Source organism: Telmatherina bonti (genome assembly GCF_933228915.1).
Source record: "Telmatherina bonti genome assembly, chromosome: 15".
NCBI lineage: Eukaryota > Metazoa > Chordata > Actinopteri > Atheriniformes > Telmatherinidae > Telmatherina > Telmatherina bonti.
The window spans coordinates 22,165,116-22,187,960 of NC_136613.1; the positions used below are offsets into that span (position 1 = coordinate 22,165,116).

Sequence of the window (22,845 nt, forward strand, 5' to 3'; positions counted from 1 at the left end):
CCCAAACGTAGTATTTAAACATTTAAATAAGTCCAAACATTTCACTCACCTAGAATTAAAATCCTTTCAAGCCAGACTCAATATGTTTCAGTTGTAGCTGTTTACAATGTACTTATCCCAAAGAGGCAGAGTATAAAACACATAGCTACATCATTTCTAAAGATGTGCTAAACTTGAATATATCAAATAAATTACAGTAACACAAAATATGACTGCATGGAAATGTGGTAGGAATTCTCAGCGAGAAAATTACACATAACTTAATTCTATAAAAACAACATAGAATGTTTAACAAACACCTGCTTAGGTGGTGATTTTAACTAGTGAAAACATGACAAAGAGAAAAACATGTCAGTCTGTCCTGATTACAACTTTAACATAGCTGAATAAACCATTTAATGGTTAAAGAAGTCAGGGCACTGTTCCTTCAGTCTTTGCTCATCTGTCAATTAAATAGTGTCCACGGGCCAGAAACTAACATGCACTGACATGTTCAACTTTCGCTAGCATTACTGATGTTTCACTGCATTTGGAACACCGACACCACCTGGAATATGTCTGTGAAACAAATACAATCAGTAATGCATCGCATTAGCTTGACTGTGTGGTGAAAAGCTGATATCGCAATCACTGGAATTATGATCAAAACAATTATTATAACACCAGTTAACCTGTATGTTTCCTTAATGTCATAAAAGCATATGTGTCATAGTACTGTGGATCAATTTCACACACATTGCACATACTGTATGTAACATACTCATTTAGACATTGAATGCATATACTAGAACTGTTTATTTATGCTTTAATAAAGTGAGCGGTCACCTCCAGCAGCAGTCCTGTGGCAGGTGCCCATTTTTTAACTTTGCCCAATAAATTCGGAAAGATGATGATCATGACAACTTCACAAACAAAACAGGACTGCCTTCAATTTAGACTATGACATTTAATGTCATTGCACAGCAAAGTGATCACATAGATTTAGGTACAGATATTTACATGTGGAGTACAATTTGGTGTAAAACTTAACACATATGCAATGAGTGTATCAGAGTCCAAAGTCTGAGTATGTAACAACCAAGGCTCATGTGAGTTGTGATGTATCTAAATGCTGTTTAGCAATTAGTGGCAGTTTTTCAGTGACTTCCGATAGATTGTAAAGTACTGTAAATACAAAAACTGACCTATCAATAACCATGTACGCTCAGGGTTCAGTGAAAGTTTGTAGAAATAGATCAGCACCTAAGGACAGTTTGCACAAAGGCTACTCAATTTGTTCCCATCAGGGCCACAGCCATGTAGGTTTTCAATGTGTCCCTGCTCCAACACACCTGACTCAAATCAATTGTGTAGAACCTGATAGGCTATTGGATCTATTGAATTGGAATTAAGTGTGTCGGAACATGGAGAATTGAAAACCTGCAGGGCTGCAGTTCTTGTGGAACCGAATAGAGTTCCCCTGCTTTAGGGAGTGCTGAAAGAAATGTCATTTGCAGAACACTGTCATGAAGATGCTTTTAAATATCGTAAGTAAAACATTATGAATAAGTTGTCATCATGTCACTACTCTGTAGAGACTTTAACAAAAAAATCAATTTACTAAAGTCAAAGAGGGCTTGTAATAAGTATATATAAAATATTATTGCCAAAGACAGCAAATAACCTTTAAAATCAATCTTTTGTGAGAGAGTTCAAATGTTTGGTGCTTGTCTCGAAATAAATTTAAAGCCAATGGAAATCTGTGCCATGACTTTAGCACCCCTTCTTTCAAACTGATGATGTTTGGGCATGTTCACTAGGCGCCTTGCTTTGCAAAGTGCTAGAAACAGTATCAGAGTCCAGCAGCTCCACTATGCTATAGGGTGAACAGTCCTCAAGCCCCATCTTCCCACAGGCCCAACCACAGAAGCCTTTCTCCAGGTCTCGCACCGCCTGCCACCACTCACTGAAGGCCCAGGACACCTGTACCACAGCAGAGTACAGAGCCAGCGACAGTGCCATGGGCATGATGAGCATGGGGTAGAAAATGATAAGAAAGGGGCATATTGTAATCTTGTGCCAGAACGTCCGCTCCTCATTGTAGACCAGGAAAACATTGTACCAGGTGAGTGTGCCATAGTAGAAGGAGGTGATGAAGGAGAGGAGGAAAACCACAGGTGCGCATGAAATGCTCCACAGGACGACGTGGGGGCCCTGGCACACACCTAAAGTACAGGTGCGTTTGGAGCCTTCTCCTGCCTCACATTCTGCATCAAGACGCTCCTTGGATTTGGCCAGGTCCCTCAGTTCCTTTTCTGTCAAAGTGACATGTATGTCCACCACCTGTCCCTTCTTCTTACCTCGCGTGATGGTGCCTGTCAAGGTCACATAGCGGCTGTCTGGAGGTATGTTCCAACTTCCTCCTGTTCATTTATAACATATTGTGACAGGTAAGATTTTGAGGAATACACACACACACATATGTAATATATACATATATATATATATATATATATATATATATATATATATATATATATATATATATATATATATATATATATATATAAATCACAAAACTGAGCTGCATACAATGCTTAAAAAAAAATCACATCAATATGACTTGTAGTTTTAAAATCACCTTAACGTATACATATTTATGACTTAAGGACATGACACCCCTCTTACCTTCACTTGTTGGTGTGCTGAGAAACTTTGCCCCCTCCTCAGTGTTCCTCTCTGCTCCCTCTTCACCACCATTCTCCTCTCCAGGTGCCCTCTCCATGTCAGAGCGGTACACAATAATGGACTCTGGACGTGGCTCTTTCTTCTTTCTTCGCTTCCTCCTCATGGAGGGCCCAACTTCTCCATCGTCTGTATGGCTCCCAGATACATCTGATCTTAAGGAGACCATCTGGGGACTACCTTCACCCTCACCTTGTGGCTCCTCGGCCTGTGCCATGCTCTATTTCAAACAGATGCACTTTCACTCTCAGACTACTTCTCTGATGTGTTTTTTATGGAGTTTAAAAGGAAAATCTTAAATAGCATATGGATATTCATTGATTTAATAAGAAAGAGAAGTAGCCCACACGCAAGTACAAACACACACACACACACACACACACACACACACACATACACACACAAACAAACAAACAGTATTAGAAAATATCCTTTAAAAACTCAGTATGTAATTATCAGTGTGTAATAATTTTGGCCCATATTCTGCACAGTAGCCAGTATGTTCTGTATGTGCGGGTGTTGATTGATAACACCCAGGAAAACGTCATATGACTAGATTTCGTCCATCCACATCTGCATGAACACATAAAATCACACCGGATGTAACACAAACAAAGCATGATAGCCCGCATTTGTTCGGGGTAAAGGAAATCTCTGTTTGAATGACCGCACGGCTTAACCGCTGCAAGCTTAGGCTAATAAAATCATTTCTATCATACTCACAAGCCAATTCGTAGGAAAATAACACAGTCATGTGGGGGCTGTGTAGCTGTTCAAAAAACATGCGTTATTTTTTAAAAGAGAGGATGAAATCGACAATGCAACCCTTCATCCAGCTGATCCCCTCCCATTTAAATCCCACCCATGTCCGCTCTTTTGTCTGCAGACATAAGCCGGCAAATGTGTCGTTATTTCAATATTCCAAATGAAATGCAATCTTACCTTTTTGTAAAATGGACAATCAGTGGGGAAAAAACTGAATCGTGTGGAAGTAATTCAGCGGATCTGTCCGACATATTTCAGAAACACACACACATCACAGCCTGTGTTTTTGGACGATACAGATGCGCTACGTAAAGTCATTTCTAGAATAGCACTAATCCCGCCCCTCCACTAACCTCTGTCACAACAATCCACGATTCCTCCTGCCGCCAGTGCTTAAAACATGGGAAAACCCTAAAATACCTTTCTGTTTGAATAAAAAGATTAAATACAAGATTTAAAGCAGTAAAAATATTTACAGATGTTGATGTGTAAATGTTTCCCTACAAAACGACGAGTTAACAAGCGTGAACATTTTTTTGTCATTTGTTGTGGTGGTGTTTCTGTTTGATTGTCAGTGAAGTTGTCAGTATCGTGATTATATTCCGTTTTAAAAATCAAGAAATCTAAAACAATCTTTAGTGATTTATGATTAATTACGGATCTGATATTCAAATTCCCAATCGCATTCAAAATTATTTACAAATCCGTTTTTTTTTTCAAAAGAGAGAAAGAAGAAGAAGAAGCAGCAGAAGAGGAGCCTCGAGTCCAGAATTTCACGGTTACCGAATTAGTGACACCTATGATTAATTATATGAAAATAAATTTAATAAATAGAATATATTGATACTTTCTTGCAGTATACTGAAATTTTAATCAATATTTTCTCAACATAAGACATAAGAATAAATACTATCATTTTTTTGCCCTCCAAAGAGCTTCCTCTTGAGCAAACTGAATATCCTAACCGTTAACAGCTAACGTCCACCGCTGGAGTACAAAATGAGCGACGAGTATTCACTGAATAATATCGACAACCTCCTAATTCAACTGGGTAAGTTTCATTGGCATTTCTTCTAGAATAACGTTATTTCTCTGGCTTGTTATTGGCGTTAGTGGACAGTTTGGGTAAATGTTGAATGCCGTGGTAACTCGTTAGCTACTAAAGAACTGCTCATTCATAATGTGGATCCCTTTGCGCTGGTATTTTTTATATAAATAATTTCCTGTTGGGTTGTGTGCCACAGCTCTTCAAACCAGGGAGCTTTCTCGAAGGAAGAATGAAATTAACCAGCAAATTAAAGGTATGTCTGTTTAAATATAAGTTACCAATAGGGCATGACTGATAAAAACCAGGGGCCCTTTGACTTCTTTGACTCCTATGATGATTGTCCATTTTTGGACAATTGTAGAACTTCCTTGGCAATACCCAGGCCCTTCCTGTTGGCTTAGTGTGGTCATATAAACAAACATATATCTAAAGGGAGGCATTCACAAAGAATTGCAGTTAATAATTAATACTAATTAGCAATGAAATAATTAGTAATGGCCTCACTGCATAGAAATTCCTGACTTCGACCGGATGTCCGCATTTGAGAAACCGTTTATATATATATATATATATATATATATATATATATATATATATATATATATATATATATATATATATATATAAACGGTTTCTCAAATGCGGACAGTAACTATATATATATATATATATATATATATATATATATATATATATATACATATATATATATATACATATATATATATATATATATATATAGAGAGAGAGAGAGAGAGCGATTCACAATATTGCAAGCATGTGTTATGTGGTGTATTTTAGGTGCTTACTCTTGTGAACAGTTTGCAGATCCTACATTGCTGAGAAGAAATCTTTCATTGAAACATTAAACATGAATATCAAGAAACTTGAGGAGGAGATTAGTATCAAGGAGAGCATCGTAATGCAGAATAAAGCCAATGCAAAAAGGTAGGATGACAAGTGTGTTGGTGATCATTATATCTATATTTTAGTTATTTATCTGTTGACTGACTAATTGTCATCCTTGTAACTCCAGCATGAAAGCGACCAACGGTTTGCTTCTTCAATATGAACAGACACTGAAAGCAGAACTGGAGAGTAGAAAAACCAGCTACAACCAGGATCTGTGGGTTCCCCTAGCACTTATGTTTAAAGTTGAAATACAAATGTGTGTTGAATGAACAATCCTGAATTGTTCTTTATTTATAAACTATCAAGGGAACTCTATGAAGACAGGATTTCCAGTTGCAGAAAGACATTCCAGTCGCACAAAGAGCACTATCACCAAAACCCTCTTGCGCAGAAGCTTCTCTTGCTGCAGGCTGAAAAAGAGGAGCTTGAAAGTAGAATCAAGGCTTGTGATAACCACATAACAATGAAACAAAAGGAGCTGGACTCTCTCACTGGTAATAAACTCTATATTTCACTGCCTAATGCTCTGGTAGACCTGACATATTTATAGCTTTTTATATTGTTAAACTGATATGTGTGCAGGTCAAGCAACAAACTCTTTTTCTACTGAGCAGCTACCAGACAGGTGAATTTTATAAATAGAATAATAATCACAAAGTTTACTACAGGTTTTTCTTTTGTTTGTTTGTTTGTTTTTTTGTTGTTTTTTTTTAAAAAAAAAATACATTTTCTTACTGATGGAAACCATTTTTCTCTAGTGTCTTTGGCCAACAGCCCATAATAGAAGAAGGGACTCCAGCAGAGTGTCAGACCAAGAAGGACAGTGGTTCTTTAATTGATATGTCAGCTCTCCAACTCCACAGGACAACTGTATTCAGATCAGTTATTTTGGCATTTTAACATGGATAAAATTCAAGTAATCGTAAATGTGTAAAAGTCGATGATCCTTCTTGATCAAATTATTTTCTTATTCCTTGCCATGGTCTTACAGAATGGACATGAAACAACTATGGAGGCAAATGCTGAAGAGATTTGTGATGAAAACAAAATACAGGATCCACCCACCTGTTCCCCAGAGAAACCATGTGAAGAGCTGTGCTCTTTTCAGCAATGTGATGGTAAATATAGAATAATTTGATACCATGTATAAACCCTCTTCCTGTAGTGTTTCAGATGTTTTTTTTTTCTTTTTTGGTTTACTTTTTTGGAAGTTTTTATCACATCAACTCTTCTCAGCAGAATAATTATTCCTGCAGGCCAAAGTCAACCAGATGATTTGCACACTGAGGCACAGGACCAGGAAACTTTACAGGAGGACCAGGTTGTGACAATTTTATATTTACTCTACTTGGACTGGCCTCAGTAGGCCAAACAGGCCACTGAGACTTCGGGTTTACCCAGAAATGTCTTTCTTCTATCTGCTTCAGAATATCTTGCAAGAGCTACTTTTTGGATCTCTGCCATATGGCATGTTTTTTATTACCAAGGACATTCCAGCACTTTTACTCCATCACTTGTTTACTAGTCAGAAGGATTATTATTCATCCTGTGGGGGAAATGTGGACAGGCTGATGGGGATTATTTTCTCATATGCTTATCTCTGGTTGTGACTACCACTATTTGATAAAAACTTCCTGGAAACTGGTCTTGGGTGTTCAAAAGAAAAAGCTTTTACTTGGTAAAGAGGATTTGAAATATAATATGTAATTACTGTAGGATCTGATCTTTGTGTAGATTTATATACTGGTTGTTCATTAAGCCTCTTTACAATTTAGCAAATGTTTAAAAGCAAATAAAGAATTCTCTGGTAATTATTACTAAAGGAGGAGGAAACGTTTACGTTTTTTTTTTCCTATTTTATATACCTCTTTTGTGTGATGCACAAATTGAGGAACATGATGGTGATTGTCATCCATTATTTTAAAAAAAAGTATAGGTCAGGCCCATTGTTTTCCAAATGTTTATTCTCCTAAGAACATTGACCTCAAATTTGACCCCCTAAAAACCCATAAAAATGTGTAAAATTTGGCACACAAAACAGGCAAGAATGTATGATTTACATGCAAATCAATGCAAAAACTGCTCTACATCGCCACCTAGAGTGTGAAAAAAATCCCCAAATGAATTGGGTAGGGAACATCTATTTTGATGTAGGACAACGAAATTTGGCACTTGTTGAACACCCCAAGACAAGCCAAAAAAAAAAGTCAAACACCTGTTGTCATGGCAACGGGGTGTCCGCCATCTTGGTGTTTACATCCATTTTTTCATTTTACACACATCCTACTTGAATAAACTAGTGATGGGGGCATGGGGCTTGGAACTGATGGATGCTGTTTGCGGTTTTGATTATTCCTGTTATTTCATTGATGGTGTGTGTGTCCAATTTTCTTTCAATGACCCGTAATACACATTGTGCATTTTCCTGAGGAGCGGCCGATTTTTAGGGCTCTTTTAAACAGAAGTTCTTTCTTTAAAAGGGCACCTATAACACACCAATGAAATATTATTTAGAACTTTGATAACCAAACATGGAAGAAATTTGATTAATCCAAATTGTTTTTGTAATACTTTGTTTTTATATTGTAAAGAGACTTAATAGACACCCTGTATAATTAAGGCTAAAGTTAATTTTATACCAGCATCAGATTTGCACATTTAGACTTCATTACAACTTTATGACAATGAAATCCATTTCACATAAAATTAAACATTTTATATCTGTCATTAATGTATAATTTCTATGGAGTTTTATAGCAGCATGCCTCCAGTATAAATCTTGATTTGATTTGGGCACATCAGATAAGTCAGACATTTTTCAAGAGCTCTTTTATTAACTTCAGTAACTATCATGTCTTTTAAAAGATGCTTTTAATAAATACGTCATTTGTCAAACTGGAAAATATTTTATTTAGATTCGAGCACTCTTGTCTGGACATTTTTGCTTTCTTCGTTTGTGATGCTTTTACAATAATGCTTTTTTTTTTATTTTGCATAGGAGCAGCAGCCCAATCTGTCAGATTTTTCAGAGAATATTCTGAAGAGCCCAGTGCAAGAAAAAGAAGCCATAGATGAAGAGCAGACAAGTGAAGAAGATAATACTCACAGAGTAACAGTTCCTCCTCAGACATCATCTCAAAAAGCTAATCCTCAGGCCCTCCCACAAAAAACTACCACTGTGCCTTCGACCCCATCATTTACATTTAAGTAAGGTTTTGGTGGAGTTTTTAAACACTGAATCTCTGTGATGACAGCTCCCTGAGAAAAAACACTTTTCATGTGTTTCCTGTAGCTTTAGCCCTGGCAGCTCCCCACATCGAGGGATCGCTGACACTAAATCTCCAGCTTTCCTGTTCTCTCTGAACTCCGATCCGAGCACACCAGGCTTCTCTGGATTTGGGTTTGATGTGGGCTCTTCGCAGGATGAGGTGAGGGTCGACTAAATTTCATAAATGATCTGTGAGCAGTCACTCCTTTTGGTTGTCAAAATTAAATCCAAGTCTCTTTTCAGGACTCATCTTTTACTTTCACTGGCCCTTTTTTCAGTGAGAAGGTAATGTAGTTTCACTTCAAGTTTTACTCCATGCAACCCAGTATGAATATATTACCCTATGTTCACGTTTTTATAGAAAGCCACTGGGATACAGCCTTCAAGCTGTAAGTATCTAACCAGAGTATGTTTTATTAAATGTCTTATCTGTATTCAGCTGTAGGTATGTTTATGATTTTGCAGGCTCTGAGTTCTTGTTTGACCAACCAGAGCAAAGTGAAAACTTCCAGTTTGCTTTCACTGCCAAGAGCCCTCAGTCAAACGAAGGAAACACCAAAGATGAGTTTCCATTTACATTTAACTTCTAAGAGCTCCATGAGAAACAAAAAGTACTAATTACTGTTTGCATAATCAATTTGTCAGTTAATTTATTTCTTTGTTATGTAGTATGAAGAGTCAAAAGTGAAATGTTCAAATTACACAACTTTCTGATATTCTTTCTGTTCAAATTGTTGCTCTTGATTTGAACATTTAACTGAAAGGTTTATCCGAGTTACTCAGAAAACAACAATTCTTTAGTCATAGCTGAATAACATTTATTGAAGACATAGAGAATTTATATAAATCTTAAACACAATATGAATTGTTTTGATATTCACATTGTTATAAACTGTGTTGATTGTTTGTGACATACTATTCAGGTGATGGTAGAACCATTGTTACAGTGTAATAGAATTTTAAAAAGAAAAAAAGAACAACTTGCTGGTCCCTTTAGTCACACAGTTACATTAGCACACACATAATACTCAAGTAGTACTCACAACATTAGTAGATTTCTTTTTAGTTAATAAAACATGCTAAAATATGACCAGGAAAGTTCTTTTAATGACAGCTCCTCATAATTTCTGGCTTAAAATCAGTCTTATTATATTTGTATAACTTTAAAGTCAAACCATTCATACCACACCACCTACATTCATATCTTGTGGAGTATATTCAGTAGTTGATCTCTAACAGTGTAGTTTCATGGCACACCTGTTTAAAGCAGCATTTGGGGTGTAGAAAGCATCAAGTGCACCTGGAACAAGTAATACTAATGTATTCTCTGCGTTGAATGTTTCAAGCAATAAATGAATATATGAAGAGCACTTTTTGATTTTTTATCGATTATAGCTACTATGACACTAAACACAGGCTGAGTTCATGAAATATTTTAACATGGAGGTATATTCTTATCTTTACTGAAAAGCACAATCTTCCAACTTGGGTGGGATCAACGTGCAGCATATAGCCCAGAATCAAAACAATAACCCCTCCTGTAGGTGCTTACTGTAATACATTTGTGCTTGATTATTAAAAACCTCTTATGCAAGAACCTGAGAATCTGACAGAGGTTTGAAAGCACAAGTTTTCAGTGCAAGCCAAAGCAAGTAGATCGGAGGAGGAGTAAACTTGGAGCACAGAAAGTCTGTACAGCCAGAAATACATTTGGCAGTAGATGTGCAGTTTTGAGCAGAGCAATGTACAATCTCAGTGCAACGTTTTGAGGTAGAACTTTGAAAGACAATGCTCTTGAATTATGATAAGAAAATATCCCCTTTACATAATCAAAGAAATAAAGGATGGACAGATAAGGGTAAAAAGTGCATTTAGCACTGTTGCCTGAGAGAGCCTAGTATCCGGCGTCGATGCTGATGGAGCGTCGAGTCACATGTGTGATTTCTCCCGGGACATATTCACAGAAGCTAGTCTGGTACTTGGCCAACATTTTAAGCATGGGCCGCAGATTAAACCACCACTGGACTTTGGGCATCCTGTGCCTGAAAATGAGAGGATAATGATTAGTGATAACCTTGGAATTTAACCAACTCAGGAATTTTGTATTTCGGCAGTGCTTACTCAAAGTCAGTGATGTCCTTCAGCTCAGTGACAGGGATGAACGAGGCAATCTTTCTGTTGAGACCAAGCACACATGCTGTATTTGGTGCATTGGCAAACACACGGCCTGGTGGGGAAAAAGCAAACAATGTCAGCTGATGTTGGATTTAGGGCTTTTTAAAACAATTTCTCATGCAATCCATACAGCAACCCTACCTTGTCGGTAGTTTTCCTTCAACTTCTCTGAAAGCCACTGGGTAGCTTTGACACCCAGTTTAGTGCCAAAATTTCTATCAAAGGGAGAAGGTGTCCCTCCCTGCAGCATACACACACACACACGCTGTTTGTGAACATGATTCTGGAAAGATATCTGATTTTATTAAGCTTCTGTTTTGGGTAGCTCAGTACCTGCTGGAGGTGTCCCAACACATTAACTCTGCAGTCAAAGACGTCCTTCCCCTCTGCCGAATACAGCCTATAGATGAAATCTGTAGTGTAGTTTTCATGGCATTTTTCATTCCTGTCAAAGGAGAGAAGAAAAATATAAGAAAAAGTTATATTTTATGTAACAATGTTCTTTGGTTGACAAGCTACATTAAACTTGGATATCTTCAGGAACTAGAAGAACTTCTGTGTGAAATCCTATGAAATTCTTCCATCCCTTTGTATAAATCTTTTCCTTTAGAGTGACATGTCCAGGATGGCACCAGTGGTGGTTAAAATACGCTGCATTCCTTCAGGTTCCAGCAGATTTTCTCATTACAGTCTTCATTCAGTTTTAAAGAATTTTATAGACACATTAGTAAACTAATGTGTTTGTGCAGCCATGTGTCAGAAAAGCACACAATTGCCGTCTCCACTACACACACACACACACACACACACACACACACACACACACACACACACACAAGAATTTGGTATGTAATTTCTCTGATCATTTTCATTTTAGAGAACTTTATTAGTTGATTCTGCTGATAAACAATTATTCCATTGCCACGGAAACTCATAACAAGTCTTGAAAGACTCCAAAGTAGATTGAAAAAACACCTTAAACAGCAAAGCCACAGAACCAGAGTGAAAAAATATTTCAGTGATTGTCTTTAAAAAAAAAAAATTGCTTGTAATAAAAAAAAAAAAAAGGAAAACAGTACAGACCGTCTACAGTTTGCAGCCATAATGCTGAACATTTTAAAGTGCAATGGAATGAATAAAGGAAAAATGGGGGGGGGGGAATGGACTGCTAAAACAACAGTGGACCAAAGACTGCAGACAGGTACTTTTGTGTTACATACCTGAGTACAAGACCTCGTTGGATGTCCTTCTTCATCTTTTCACTTAAATGGTCCACATTGGTCTGTCAACAGGATACATAAAAATATTTAAAACACAAAGAAATAGTACCTTTATTGCTATTGTGTCTATTATATTATTGTTATTACTACTATTATTACAATATTTCGTTTTTTACCTTGAGGTCATGAATGTTAAATGGCTCTTCATATATGTAGGCAGCATCGGCACCTACGGCAATACCAGTGGAGGTAGCCAGATAACCACAGTAACCACCCATAGTCTCTACCACAAACACTCGTCTCTTGGTTCCAGAGGCAGACTGCTTGATCTTATCACAGCCCTGAGGAAGACATTACAATAGATAAGTCTGATTCCATTTATCACAGATAAGTGGAGAGGCAAAGCATAGCAACGAATGTTCCTAATATAGATTCAAAAGAATAAACTGATCTCTTTGCCTTCAAAGTGTGAAGATCAAAACAAAGACAATAAAACCCTGCTCTGTGGTTTAATAAGAGTTCAAAGTCTCTCAGTAGTATAGCTGCTAATATTATAAGAGATGTTTCCTGGTTCTGTGTCCATTCATCTTGAACCTGAAGCACCAATGCAGTGAGATTAAAATGTCCTACCAGCTCAGATTTACCTCCATAGCAGCGTTGACAGCAGTGTCTGCTCCCAGGCTAAAGTCAGTTCCAGGAACGTTGTTGCTGATGGTAGCTGGGACAACACACATGGGGATGCAGAGCTCATCATAGAGAGTTCGCGCTTCATACAGCTGCAGCACACCTTCATACCCCTTTGAAAGTGGCAGAGATAAATTAAAATATGATACTGTAAAATTAAACATTGAATGTGACCGTTTGATGAGTTACGTCTTTGTATACCTCAAACCCTCCAATCACAAGCAAAGCTGAGATGTTGAACTTGGTTATATTCTCGACAATCTTAGCCATGTCTGTGTTGGGTAAGGTTCTGAAAAGGACACAAAAAATTAAAATTGCTATAAAAGCTCTTCAACAGTTTTATTTGATGGCTAATATTAATATGTGGTGGCATATGCTGTAAAGTAGACTATACATAATATATTACTTATCAGTCTCAGCATTTGTGGCATTAGTGCTATTATTTTAAAGCGTATGTCTTACAACTACTTAACCACTCCTGAGACTTACTGATTAAATGATAATAATAGAGAAAAAATGTTTCTCACGTACCGTTTGGTCCCAAGGATCGAGCCCCCTTGGCCAGTCCAACCAGCCACACTGTGCCATTTCATCTCAAACACCTACAGAAACAGTGGTAAAGTTTCTTCTCAGTTTCAGACAAAACACAGTGAGATTGCTTAATTTCCTGTCTCCAAATAAAACATATTCTCACCGCTCCATTAGCGAGTCCTTGAAACCCATCATTAACGGCATAGACCTTGTGTCCATGTGCTAGTGCTACCCTAACAGCTGACCTCACCGCTGCATTCATCCCTGCAGCTGGAGCCCCCACATTCAGGATAGCCATAGAGAAATTGCTCTGACGGAACAGGAGTCATACACATGTTAGACTAAATCTTTTTTTTTTTCTGTTTGCTTTTTTCTGTTTGCTTTTTTTTTTTGTTTGTTTGTTTTGTTTTTCTAAATACATATTTTGGAGCTAATTTGTACAAATGTGTTTTTGCGTGACAGACTTACTGAAGCCTGAGCTGGCTTTTGGAAGGCAAGAAGCTTGTAGATGTTCCAGTTGTTCTCAAAACTCCTGCAGGATCATGAGATATTTTAGCTAATTAGATTTTTATTTTTTTTGCTCAACTGCAAAATTAAACTACCTTCACAATTATTGCCATTATCCATTTTTTTAAATTTATAATCTAACGTAGGTCTTCGCTCTTACCCTCCACGCAAAGCCAGAGCCTCATCAAACCTCTTTTCGTTCATAGCCTTTTGCACCAGCTTAGTCTGTAAAGGATGGTTAAAAAAAAAAAAATCAATGACCAACCCCCTACCACTTTACAGCGTATGTAGTCTGTCCATTAAAATCAATATAGAAATAACAGAAGAGAGAGAGAAACTCACCATCTCAACACACTCCATTAGAGGCAGACGGACTGCTTGGTTTCCTGACAGGCCAATGACACAGGCTGGGGTGTCAGGGGAAGCCTCCATCAGGGCAACCACTGCCTCCACACCCAACTTACTGCTCTGAAAACAGACAGTTCAGAGTTTACAAAACACTGACAACAAGTGTTGCAAGATTTCACTTCCTACTGCTTCTCCTCTGATTTTGTGGATGATGAAAACTCACTGAACTCTAAAGATTCTAACCAGTTATCATTTGCAAGTCGACAGCTTTCAAAGTCACAGATTTCTTTGAATTACTCAGTCATCATGTGGACTTTGATGGTGTACACACTCAGTCAACATGTATGTCGGTGGTGTCATGTGAATTTTAAGCTGTAAATAGTGTAAACTACATGAGATAGAGACATGTCAGGCCTGCACGTTGTGTGGTTGGCAGGAGCTGCTAGAGGCCACCACCTCTTAGATCTCATAAACTGACCAATGTTTTGTACAATCCAAAAAGGGGAGGACTGTACAGACCTGCTAATAGCAAAGGCCAGGTAAATGCTCCTGTTCAGCTGCACTTAATACAGCAGGATTGGGTGGAAAATTGTTGAATTTTTTATTTTATTTTATTTGAAATATATACCTACATTTCTATCTTAATAATCTTAATTGTAAAGACCTGATAAAAACCCTCAAATTAGTATTTTAATAAATGCTTCAGGCTTTGCATGCGTAGAGATTTTTCCCACAACAATCTTGTGGCGACTCAAGTCTTTAGTCAATTTATTTTTTTATTCGCAAAAGGAAAAAAGAAAACATTGAATTTGTCTCTGCATTTTCTTAGGAATTACCAGCAACCTTAGATAAAGGAGGTATAGAAACAGAACAGACAGACAAAGAATCCAATCGGAAATTGGGGTTAGACCTGAGTACCAGCCAGTTTAATGTCAATAAGTCATCTTTAAGAACCAAAGAAAACCCTTGTTGCTGTTTTTTCAACTTAGACATGCAAAATTACAACAACTTGCTTGATTATTTATATCCTACATAAGAACTATGAACTACTGAAAACGAACGACGCGGTCACTTTTCTCCTCAAATTATCTATGAAACTGGCAAAATTATGCTTCCCAGACTTGTACAATGTACAAATTTTGTTGTATTCACTATAAAAAATGTCGCTGTAAAATAAGGACCTGCAAATATGTGTCTAATCAAAATTAGAAGCAGAAATTGAGTTAAGATTTTGCGATTTAAAAAAAAAAAAAAACTTTTTGTAAATTATTGCAAAGTTTGAAAACTACTTTTGAAAGCAACATACAAGCTAATCCTTATGTTGTCATATTCTCAGGTTTTTACGGCTGACTTAATATTTTCATGGTTAATTGTAAAATTGTTCTACAAAAGCACTGAGATGCACATTTAAAAATTTCACAATTCAGACTGAAAATTAACTTACTAAATGTTCATAAAATTCCTGAAACAGATACGTAATGACTACCAACAGATTCTACAGGCATCTTTATATTACAACCATCATACCAGTATTCTGTCAAATGCTGAGGGGGTCCCGCCTCGCTGAACATGGCCCAGCACTGTAACTCTGGTGTCATAGCCCATCCTCTTTATCACCAGCTTCACATAGAAAAATATAAGTCAATTATGGGTTTGAGTTGTGTCTCAAATTTTAATACAAATCCAAGAGAGAGAAAACACAACACGGACTGTCACCATGAGAAATGTTAGGTTCTTATAACTCACATCTTTTATGTAAGATGAGGAGATGAGTTTTCCATTGGAATCAATAGCTCCCTCTGCAACAATAATAATGTTGAGTCTTGATCCCTTCGTGCGGCTCTGAAAGTGGAAATAAATACAAATTAGACAGGAAGCGTGTCAGCACAGATCTGCCTGTTGGCTGTTTTATGAGATCCAAAGAGCCCGTCTACATTTATCATACTAAACAGATTAACAACTCGAACCTCTACAGCTGATAAGAATACTTCTCTGCCTGCAGCCAAACCACAACCTGGACATTTTTGCACCCTACCCTCTCTAGACGAGCACACATGAGGTCCTCCCAGCCTTCCTGGGGAGGAGATTCAGGAATAAAGAGCCAGTCTGCCCCACATGCCAGTGCTGTCACCAAGGCCAAATACCTTGAGTAGAAACACAAAATGTAACAACAGTTATTTATTATATTTGGCACTAGAGTATGAGGGATAACAAAAGAAGTCAGTTTCTTACCCACAGTGTCTGCCCATGACTTCAAGGACAAAAGTGCGTTGGTGGCTGTAGAAGGTGTAAAACAGTTATCTTGAAACCATTACACTTTCCCCACAGTTGTGAAAGCATACAATCACACAACAAGCTGAGATGCAAGAGAGCAAGTTTGGGCAAGATGGGACAAACACGCTTGGATGAATGAGGTTAAAAAAGAAAATCACATTCCTTTCAGAATTACAGACCATTTACAGCTAGAAATATATTGAGAAATTAAGAATGATTTAGTCTGGAGCACATGTTTATTCTAATTGTATGTATTCCTGTGAGAATAATTTAAAGATTCTGCAGTAGCTGCATTTGATCATTTTCCTACATATTAGTTGCTGACTAATTCACTATCATGAACTATCAATTAATAACATCTACAGCAGCTATGAATTATGATATTGGGAATTACTGAACAACCTCACAGAGCTGCAATGATGAACCATCTGATTCAGTGCTGTCACTGTTCGGTGTTGATGTCTGACCTCTGTGCTGTAGTCATGATAGCATCAACTATCTCCATGATACGGTGAAGGGCAGAATCGGCTCCAATAGTCATGTCAGTGCCGCAGAAATCGTTGTCTATAGAGCCCACAAGCCCAACGATGTTCAGGTGACTGTTCTGCTTAGCCATCTCGGGTGTGATCCTTCCTGAAGATGTACACACACAGAGTTGGCTGATTATATATCCAATATAGATTAATTTAACTTCACCTTTTATGTCCAATGTTTACTTGAATGTCGTGAGGGGAAAAAAGCACCAAGATTCATTGGAAGGTTTCCGAGCAGCACCTTTCTGCACAAGCTCTTCCAGGAGGTTGCTCCACTCATTACGGAAGATGTTGGCTCCAGTAAGGCTGCCGTCTCCACCACACACACACAGGTTGGTAACGCCTTTCTTCACCAGGTTGAAGGCAGCAGCAATTCTGCCCTCTCGAGTTGTGAAGGCCATACAGCGGGCACTACCGATGACGGTCCCACCCTGCAGCAGACACCAATGAACAAGTCAGAAACCAATACAAGATCACACAGGACAGCTTAATCTTGTACTGAAGATAAAACTTGGAAACAAGGTGTACAGAAGTAAGTAGACTGGTTAAATAATCCAATTTTGATTTTAAATGGAGATAAACAGAAAATATTAAAGAATGAAAAGGTCTCTGATCAATTAGGCTCAACTGGGATTCCTGACTGATGGGTTAGTTTTACCAGGTGCTTCTTCCAACTATATCAAGCAAACGTCTCCTGAGAAAAAGCAGACTGCAGTATTAATAATTTAACCTACCAATTGAATAATGTTGGTCACACTGTGCCAGTGTGCTAGTTTGATGTTGTCTCCACCATCAACCAAACCTTGGTATCCCTGAAAAGTCACAATAATCCTGTTAATGTTTTCCAGTCAAGCATGAATAAAGATGTGACCCAGTTCAGTGTGCATGTTGATGAGGGGAACAGCCGTTTGTTTACCTCATGAATCAGGTAGACCTTTGCCCCCACATAAATGCCCATTCGGGTCACAGCTCGGACAGCAGCATTCATCCCTGGGTAAAGGTAAGAAGCAAAAAAATGTTTACCATTCAACTCTACCACCTGATTTTCACACAGCTGATTGCATCATAGCTGTGTATGAGGAAATTGGGCAGTGTGTTGGATAAGACATTATTATCAGTTATTGGCCAAAGGTGCCAACCACTCTGTGAAGACTAACAATGAATCCTGATAGAATATGCTTGAACAGATCCTGACACGTTACCCTGTATAAATTGCAATCATGGAGAGAAGTACTCTGAATAAAACTGGTCACTGTTGTGTCTTTTTACCTGTCTTAGCACCATTGCAACGCAGTTGTTTTAGTTTTGTATCAATTGCTGTGCATGAAATTAAACTAAATGTTGGGTTTTATGATCATCTTTGAAGTTTTCTTTATTTCAGCTGCAACCAAAGGTCAATTAAAGGATCCAAACTGTTTTATCTTTCTACTTAAAATTTAACCCCAGGACTTAATTTTTATGACCAATACTGATATTTCCTATTTTGTATAACATGGACACATCTTATCAAAGTTTTAGCAAGATAGTCATTAGTTTTTAATTTAAACCAAACAGCAACATAAAATTATTAATGAAAAAAGGTTGTTTTTTTTAGTCACAGTATATTAGTGTGATGGTTAATAATTCGCTACAGAAATGCGATTGTGACAACTCTAATCAGATCTTTTATTGAAGAGTTGTAGACTCATCAAATACTCAGTTTATAAAGCTGCAGTGCATGTCGTTATTATTATAATAATTATTATTATTGATGATAATAATAATAATAGTATTAATATTGCATGTTGCTTTTACATTGTAATCACTGGTGCATTACTGTGGAAATCACCTTATCACTGCAGCTGACGGGGCCTGTCTCCTTGCATTAATTTGATATAATATTGCATATCTTGATTTTATTTTCTCTCTGGAAATCCATATACACCCATCTGCAATATTATTCTTTGAATACATTTGCTATTACCAAGCAGAGTCTTCAAGATGGCCATACCATTTTCACTAGCTGAAGACACTTAATGAGATTAATCCAGCAGGAGTAACAACAGCTTGAGACATAAAGAGTTTGCAGAAGTTTTTAAGGCTGAGATGTGCTTCAGATCCACAGCCTTATCATGAAGAGTGAAGCCTCAGAAGTGAAACTCATTAAAATATTTTCACATTACAGCAGAGTTTTACCTCCAAGCAAGAAAACGGACACTTTCAATATAACTTAGCTTTATCTGTCCTATATTTTCACTGCAGTTAAATGTGACCTGAATCCGATTATTTTTCGCTCAAATGTGACTGATGTCTGATTCGTTTCTGACAGTGTGAACAGCACAGGTCACATTGAGCAGGCCATTTTCAAAATGAACACATATCGCACTGTGTTAGACCATAGGCTGAATATAAAAAGACGCGAGTAAGGCTACGTTCACACCGCACGTCTTAATGCACAACTTTTTTTTTTCTGGTTAAATTAAATTTTTTTTTGCTTCACTGTTCATATTACATTTAAATGTGACCTGTCTGCGGACTGCGGTGTGAACAGCTTGTGCTCCTGAAGTAATCCGCATGCTCAGTGAAACATTAATGACATCAAACACAGGACGATGTGTACAAAAACAAATACGGAGGTAACCGGTACTGTCATATACTGGCCTCTGTTAATAACAGTGTGTGACGGCAGTCCGCCAGTTTGTGAGCTGGTTCTGGTAAAAAAGATGAAAAGGAGAAAGATGTTTTATTTTGCTATGGCGTCCCAATTGAGAGCAACTTCTGCGACATCAGTACAGAGGAGTGTGTGGATGCAGCGTCGGATCCAGGCGTGGTGGGATCAGGATGCGAGTGGTTTCACGAGCTGGAGTTCTTCCAAAACTTTAGGGTGTCAAAAAAAAAACATTTTACACATCTGTCAACACATCACCTCAAGACTTTGGAGTTGTGTCATGTGGTTCAGGAGACCCACCACCCCGAGAAAATGAGCAGGGGGCAGGTTACTGCACCTCGCCCAGCCTGTTTTGGCATCAGATTTGCTGTTTGCTCTGTAGTCATGTCCTTATGCCTGACTACATCATCTGTCTCGAGTAGCTCCAGAATCCAACCTGGCTGTTTAGACTGAAGTCACATGGCAAAAGATCAGATACACATCAGATTTAGGACCACATATCCAAGCGGCCTGGGTCCAATTCGAAAATCTGTGTTGTTCAGACTGTTAAGAAAAGATCAGTTACAGGTCGCATAGGGGCAAATACACCAGATTTGGGTCACTTCAGCCTGTAGTGTGAACGTAGCCTAATTCCTCAACAGTCAGGTCGCATTCAATGCAACTCTGACATCATTCTGGAGCTCCTGGAGACATAGTCACGGACTATAGAGCAAACAGATGAGTTGGTGAAGCCAAACAGGATAGCCAAGATGCCTAACCCGTCCCCTAGTTAACCAGTAGTAGTAGTTCAGCCCCACTCCTCACTTTGTCAGGGTCTCTTAAACGACGGGACACACCTTGAAAGTCTTGAGACAATGTAGTGACAGATGTGGTGAAAGGTCTTGCTTGACATGGTAAGGTTTTGGAAGAATTCCTGCTCTGTGAAGCCATTTGCATCGTGATCCACTCCTGGCTCCGAAGCAGCATGCACACACTCCCCTGTAGGCCTACTTGCAGCATTGCTCCTAGTAAGGACGTCATAGCAAAATGTCATTTTTGTCCTCTTCATCTTTTTCACCACAACCCACTCACTGCTGTCACACACTGTTTTAACAGGAGCCCGTAAATGATAGGACCGGGTTACCTCTACGTTTTATTCCGTAAGTGTCTATCAGGGCGTGACGTCATTAATGTTCAACTGAGCATGCGGGTCTCTCATGCGGGGGCGTGACAAGTCACATTTTTAGAAATTTAATGTGAAAAGCCAAGTCAAATTAATAAATAAATCAAATTTGAGCAGAAAATCGGAACTGAGCATTAAGGCCTGCGGTGGATCAAGTGCTGCCGGATTCCTAGATCCAACGGAGTTTAAATGTTATTTATTGTAGGCTGTCTGTTGTTGTTCTACAGTCGCTTTCAAGATGAATGGGAGTGTAAAGCATACGGTATGGCCAGTCTGAAACATGATTCTGGTTAAACAGCTAAAAAAAAAAAAAACTCCTTTGTGCGCGTGCACGGGTCTTCCTTCCACATGCCCACGCAGGCCCTCGGAGCCCCTCCTGCAACCGACCTGAGTACTGCTCTGGTAGTAGGAATTTCCCGCAAAAATAGTATTTGTTTACTTGTTTTCAGGCACTTTTTGTTATGTCGATCTACACAGAATTTAGGTGATGTTTTGTATGCGGACCATTCATGACCTTTGACCCGTAAGTGGACCATAAACTGGAGATTAAATAAACCACATTATTTATCTGCCACTGCACGCACAGCCAACCAGAATCTACTCATCTCCTATTTTACAAGCCCCATTCTCTGTTGCATTTCAGTCTGTTGATATAAAAGCATAGTTTACTATCTATGCATGGATCAAGAGGCCTATAATCGTACTAAAACGCAATTTTGTTCGAGTTTTAAGGTCACCTTGTGCATCTCCACCGCTGGTCAGCACCGCTATGGCCCGACCAGCACCCGTCATCTTCAGCTTCTCCAAGACCATCGAAGTCATTTTAACCTGTTCACCTTAAAACACAGAAACTGGGTGGAAAAAGAAGAGAGGTCTGTAAAAGTGGCTCAAGAAAGCTGTTCCTGTCTGTTATCCTTCTTCTTCCAGCTGTCCCTTCCTCGTTGGCAGCAGGTTCCAACCCTAGTAGACGTGAACCCCCCAACAGAAACACCTCTCTGCAGACTGACTCCGCCCTACTCAACAAAGGAGTGTATGGGGAGCGTTTACTTTATGACCTGGTATGGCCCGGAGATGCTGTTTTCATATATGTGCTGGGCTCTTCCTTCAGTCTCCGCCCACTTGTCGAGCCCCGCGGTTTGCAACCGATGGAGGGGTCAATGGCACGTACAACACGGATTAATTTAGACAGCTTTGATTACGCTATCAGTCGTGATATAGAGAAATATAATTTACTAACTATTTTAGCTTTTAAATAAGAAAGCTTTAGAACTCGAGTTAATATTTAAACATTTTATCATTTCAGTGAAATACAGCAGTTTGAACCTTTGCAACAGAATAAGTTAAGTGAAGCGACCCCTGGCTCGCGCAGACGGTTTTAACAGGGGAAAATAAAAACAATCACAAGAGCCCGACAGAATCAAAGGGATCAAATCTAGTTTTATCCCAGAAATTCAACAATTAATCTCAGGAAAGGTACAACATTACCTAGATGCTCAACAGGAGACATGTAGCAAAATTCCGACATATAGAAAATGAAGAAAGAATGCAAAATGGCCGCAAAGAAACACGAAATAGCTTTATGAATACACAGGTTGGAATAAACACGAAAATATTACGAAGAAAAACTATAACGTTTTTACCAACTGGGTATTACTAATGAAAATGAAACCTCGAAGAGCAATAATGATGTTGTGCTCAGTCATAAATATTCATTAAATAAATCCAAAGAGACACGTAAATGTGAGTGAAAGTCGGTCAAATAAAATGATAATAAACATTGAAATAAAATAAAAAATTACGAAACTGGACAATAGCAAAAGAAAAAGATATTGATGAAATAGTATCCTGTAGCACATCTTCTGCATCCACATTCACCTCAGGAGACTTTGTGCAATGAGAATTTTGCTGTACTTATTTTACTTATTTGCAGATCAGTGGCACAGTTGTACATTCACTCTCTCTCTCTCTCTCTCTCTCTCTCTCTCACACACACACACACACACGCACACACACATACACAGAGGATGACAGATGGAAAGAGATTCTA

General features: G+C 38.3%; 3 protein-coding genes across 3 annotated transcripts; 1 reads left to right on the forward strand and 2 right to left on the reverse strand.

Moving 5' to 3' along the window:
- Window positions 1-1,767: 1,767 nt before the first annotated feature.
- tmem169b (transmembrane protein 169b) lies at window positions 1,768-2,941 on the reverse strand (the record flags this gene model as incomplete). Its single annotated transcript, XM_079254473.1, has 2 exons — window positions 1,768-2,402; window positions 2,668-2,941. The coding sequence occupies 2 exons, from the start codon at window positions 2,939-2,941 to the stop codon at window positions 1,768-1,770; spliced, it is 909 nt and encodes a 302-aa protein (XP_079110599.1).
- Window positions 2,942-4,488: 1,547 nt separating this feature from the next.
- On the forward strand, window positions 4,489-9,307 carry LOC306766868 (uncharacterized protein; the record flags this gene model as incomplete). Its single annotated transcript, XM_079254720.1, has 8 exons — window positions 4,489-4,540; window positions 5,359-5,485; window positions 5,574-5,663; window positions 5,756-5,978; window positions 8,448-8,656; window positions 8,742-8,877; window positions 9,079-9,106; window positions 9,183-9,307. The coding sequence occupies 8 exons, from the start codon at window positions 4,489-4,491 to the stop codon at window positions 9,305-9,307; spliced, it is 990 nt and encodes a 329-aa protein (XP_079110846.1).
- A 371-nt stretch (window positions 9,308-9,678) lies between these two features.
- pfkla (phosphofructokinase, liver a) lies at window positions 9,679-21,733 on the reverse strand. Its single transcript, XM_079254442.1, has 22 exons — window positions 21,536-21,733; window positions 17,906-17,979; window positions 17,724-17,801; window positions 17,231-17,420; window positions 16,924-17,089; window positions 16,415-16,459; window positions 16,218-16,326; window positions 15,929-16,024; window positions 15,710-15,802; window positions 14,177-14,302; window positions 13,995-14,059; window positions 13,796-13,859; window positions 13,491-13,637; window positions 13,328-13,398; window positions 12,998-13,085; window positions 12,757-12,909; window positions 12,289-12,453; window positions 12,113-12,174; window positions 11,226-11,337; window positions 11,034-11,133; window positions 10,839-10,944; window positions 9,679-10,759 (listed from the first exon to the last, which is right to left on the reverse strand). The coding sequence occupies exons 1-22, from the start codon at window positions 21,618-21,620 to the stop codon at window positions 10,612-10,614; spliced, it is 2,343 nt and encodes a 780-aa protein (XP_079110568.1). The 5' UTR covers window positions 21,621-21,733; the 3' UTR covers window positions 9,679-10,611.
- Between the last annotated feature and the right edge of the window lie 1,112 nt (window positions 21,734-22,845).

Bases quoted from the DNA above. Each gene is read 5' to 3' on its own strand.
- pfkla (XM_079254442.1), bottom strand. From the start codon at position 21,620: ATGACTTCGATGGTCTTGGAGAAGCTGAAGATGACGGGTGCTGGTCGG. The intron at 12,454-12,756 runs GTAAATCTGAGC...TGTCTTCCTCAG, and splicing joins CTGTCAACGCTGCTATGGAG to GGCTGTGATAAGATCAAGCA. The intron at 12,175-12,288 runs GTAAAAAACGAA...TCCTGTTGACAG, and splicing joins TTAACATTCATGACCTCAAG to ACCAATGTGGACCATTTAAG.